Source organism: Fragaria vesca, linkage group LG1 (genome assembly GCF_000184155.1).
Source record: "Fragaria vesca subsp. vesca linkage group LG1, FraVesHawaii_1.0, whole genome shotgun sequence".
Lineage (NCBI taxonomy): Eukaryota > Viridiplantae > Streptophyta > Magnoliopsida > Rosales > Rosaceae > Fragaria > Fragaria vesca.
The window spans coordinates 13,646,259-13,649,979 of NC_020491.1; the positions used below are offsets into that span (position 1 = coordinate 13,646,259).

At 40.3% G+C, this 3,721-nt stretch overlaps 1 protein-coding gene across 1 annotated transcript in view; it reads left to right on the forward strand.

Annotated features, from left to right (window-relative positions):
* LOC101305314 (probable LRR receptor-like serine/threonine-protein kinase At1g56130-like) overlaps positions 1 to 3,721 on the forward strand; it is a 12,480-nt gene that overhangs the window by 5,160 nt on the left and 3,599 nt on the right. The window contains exons 16-20 of the mRNA XM_004289268.1: positions 882 to 946; positions 1,039 to 1,418; positions 1,947 to 2,145; positions 2,231 to 2,392; positions 2,911 to 3,029. Coding sequence (XP_004289316.1) covers positions 882 to 946; positions 1,039 to 1,418; positions 1,947 to 2,145; positions 2,231 to 2,392; positions 2,911 to 3,029 — 925 coding nt within the window. The remainder of the gene's footprint in view (positions 1 to 881; positions 947 to 1,038; positions 1,419 to 1,946; positions 2,146 to 2,230; positions 2,393 to 2,910; positions 3,030 to 3,721) is intronic.

The window sequence follows — 3,721 nt, forward strand, 5'->3', positions numbered from 1 at the left end:
AGCTTTTGTAGGCGGTGGTAGTAGCTTTTGTGGCTGGTGGTAGTAGTTTTTGTGTTCGTCGGAAACCTCACAGTAGTAGCTTTTGTAGGCGGTGGTAGTAGTTTTTGTGGCTGGTGGTAGTAGCTTTTGTGTTCATTGGAAACCTCACAATAGTAGCTTTTGTAGGCGGTGGTAGTAGCTTTTGTAGCTGGTGGTAGTAGCTTTTGTCGCTGGTGGTAGTAGCTTCGAACNCTCGAGTGGTGTTAATTCNNCGAGACGCGAACTTGTAGTAGCTTGTTAGGCGTTGGTAGTAGCTTTTATAGCTGGTGGTAGTAGCTTTTTTAGCTGGTAGTAGTAATTTTTGTCATCGTCGGAGGTCGGCCGGAAACCTCGTCGGAGGTTGGTCGGAAATCTCGCCGGAGGTCGGCCGGAATCTCGTCGGAGGTCCGCCGGAAATCTCGCCGGAGGTCCGCCGGAGACTGTTCCGAAATGAGTGGTTGTTGACTTTTTATACTAGTGGCATTCTTGTAAATATAAAGGAGAAAATCTAATTTTTTTTGTTGGATGGCGGTCTATAATTATGTTGAACTTTAATACTTAATACAAAACTTTATTTAGACTTGGGTGGACTTATGTGGGTAAAAATGTTGGGGTGGATCTATGTGGGAAAAAATGTCTCAAAGTGGACTTATATGTAATTGGCCCTAATTATTTTAGTCAAGAACTCATAGGCTATGACTCATAGCTCTAAATAATATTTCTTTTCCTTTTGGACTAGTTATAGAGCGCACATTTCACATTAATGGTGAGATACCTGGGAGCCTGAGAATCTGGTCATTTCTTTCTACCTAGAAATTAACTGCCTTACTCATTTGGAGTGTTTACTTGTTTGTTTATTTCAGTGGTCTTCCTTCAGGGTTGGCTTGCCTTCAAAGAAACTTTCCTTGCAGTCGTGGCCCTGGAATCTGTAAGTATGGTTGAAGCCTTAATGATTGTTACTGTAAGTTAAAATGCCTTTCTGACCATTCTCTGAAATGTACCTCTTATATCTTTCTGCAGATTATAACTTTGGGATTAACTGCGGCGGACCTGAGATTAAGTCTTCCTCTGATGGGATTGTGTATGAGAAGGAAAATGAGTTCCTTGGACCAGCTTCATATTTTGTTACTGGCACTAGCAGATGGGGAGTTAGCAATGTCGGATATTTCACTGGGAGCACCAATCCTCAGTATACAAGTTTCTCCTCATCGCAGTTCACAAATACCTTTGATTCTGTGCTTTTTCAGACTGCAAGACTCTCTGCTTCATCAATAAGATACTTTGGCTTGGGGCTTGAGAATGGTAACTACACTGTGAACCTCAAGTTTGCAGAACATGTCATTTTGGCTTCTGCTACTGGGGAATTTCTTGGGAGACGTCTTTTTGATATTTATATCCAGGTCTGTCATGACTATCATCTTAAACTTTTCTTTCATATATTAAAGTAAAACCATGTTATGAGCTCTTATGATAACTTTTCCTTGGAATTAGTAAAGTTGACTTGGGGTTCTCTTGGTATATCAAATATTTGAATTGAATAGATTAGTTCAGGTGTCTATAACAGGTTTATCAATTATTTCTTCATCTTAAAATCTGGTGGATATATGGAGTAGATCCAAAAGTATCTGAATAGACATATAATCACCACTCAACTACTCAAGCTGTTGCTTGATATGGTCTTCACTCCAATCTATCGCCTATAATGATCAGACATGTCTTCCTTAGCCTAAGTTTAGTAAGTTACCACAGCAATAAATTTTTCACTACCTTCTTCATCTCAATTAATTTCTGAAACCTCGATTAATTCATTATCATTTCATATCTTAAATATGCCGATCTCTAGGCTATACTGTAGTGAATCAAGCATCAATCTACTGTCTCATACAGTCATACTACGCATGCTTAATCTCTTCCTTATTACTTTTCAGGGCCTTCTAGTATCAAAGGATTTTGATATACTAAAGGAGGCAGGCATGTCGTCTTTTAAAGCTGTTCAGAAGACATACACGGCTCATGTTTCGGAGAACCACCTTGAAATCCATCTCTTTTGGGCTGGAAAGGGGACTTGCTGTGTACCTGCGCGGGGTACTTATGGACCTGCTATTGCAGCCATCAGTGCTACACCTGGTAATACAATCTGGAAATTTGAGATGTAGTTCAGATGTTTTCAAAAGTGGTTTCCAACTAATTAACTAACAGAAATTTTGTACAGATTTCATACCTACTGTCAGTAACAACCTTCCGACTAGTAAGAAGAATAGGACTGGGCTGATTGTGGGGATTGTCGTTGGTGGTGGAGTACTTTTGGTTTTGTTGTTTGTGGTTTTTTATCTTGTTCAAAGAAGAAAAAGGTCTAACCCCGATGATGACGAAGGTAAACTGCTGCTTCTTTTCTTGTTCAACCAAGTCTCTCATTAGTCTGTGGCAATTGCAATTGAATATGTGTTAGTTATAGATGGAAGCTCATAAATTAAGTTCAATATATTCGTTTTTATTTAGCACTAGAATCTATGAACTTACTATTGATTTAGTAATAGTTTGTGATATGAAGCTCTAAGATATTCATAAGTTCATTTAGTTTTATGTTTATCTTTAACATTTCATCAATTATCTTATTTTCGTTTTGTCCTTGTTCACTTTCAATTTCTGTCCATCTGCTGCATCATTTGGTTTTAGTGAATCCATTGTTCTATATCACTACGCAGTTCAACTTTTTTTGTTTTGTCATTTTTTCTATTGCAAACTCTCTGTATATCAGAAACAGTGTGCCTAATCAGAAGATGAATACTTGATGGTACACTTTGGGGGGGGGGGGGGTGGTTATGGAAAAGGCTAACTGACTGGCTGAAGTTGGGCTTACAGACCTAACAGTGTGTTATGTTAAATTTGCAGAGCTGTATGGGATAGATGTTGGACCACTTACTTTTAGTTATACGGAACTAAAGACAGCTACAAATGACTTTGATGGACCTAATAAGCTTGGAGAGGGAGGATTTGGACCTGTCTATAGAGTAAGTTATTATTCTAATAAAAGAGAATGTATGCTTTAATGTTTACTATGTGATACTGGATACAGGTGGTGAACTGCTACATGCCTGAAGGTAGACCACCTGTATAGTTTGATATAGAGGGAGGATCTAAAGACGACCTCCTTACTTTAAGAATTTAAGGATTTATATATATATACGACGGCGTTCTAAAGAGGATGTATGCATAGCCCTTAAAGTGCGGACGTCCCTCCGTTTGCCACCGTACGACTTCGATGACGGCGCGCCTCCACCCCAGCGGCCTCCAGCAGCGTCCCCGGTCACTTTCTCTTCCCGGCGAGTCCATTCTTTTCCAGTTTTCCGGCGAGATCACCCAAAACTTCAAATAAAGTCGATCTCGCTAGAAAATTGGAATTCGGCGGAGTCACCGGGGATGAAAAGTGGTTGGGGAAGCTGCTGGAGTCCGCTGGGGTGGAGGTGCGCCCTCGCGCGGCGCCGTACGGTGTCGAACGGACGGAAATTCGCACGTAAAACGGTGTGGACGTCCGCACCTGAGAATGCCTCTATATATATATATATAAGCAAATTTGTAAATAGGTATATACATAATAAAATTCCGGGTTGTCACAGTAGCACTCCGACAAGGGGTAAACCATAGCACGACGGCTCCAACCTAATAAGAAATCGAGGTGTCGTTTGTGAAATCTTGACAACTC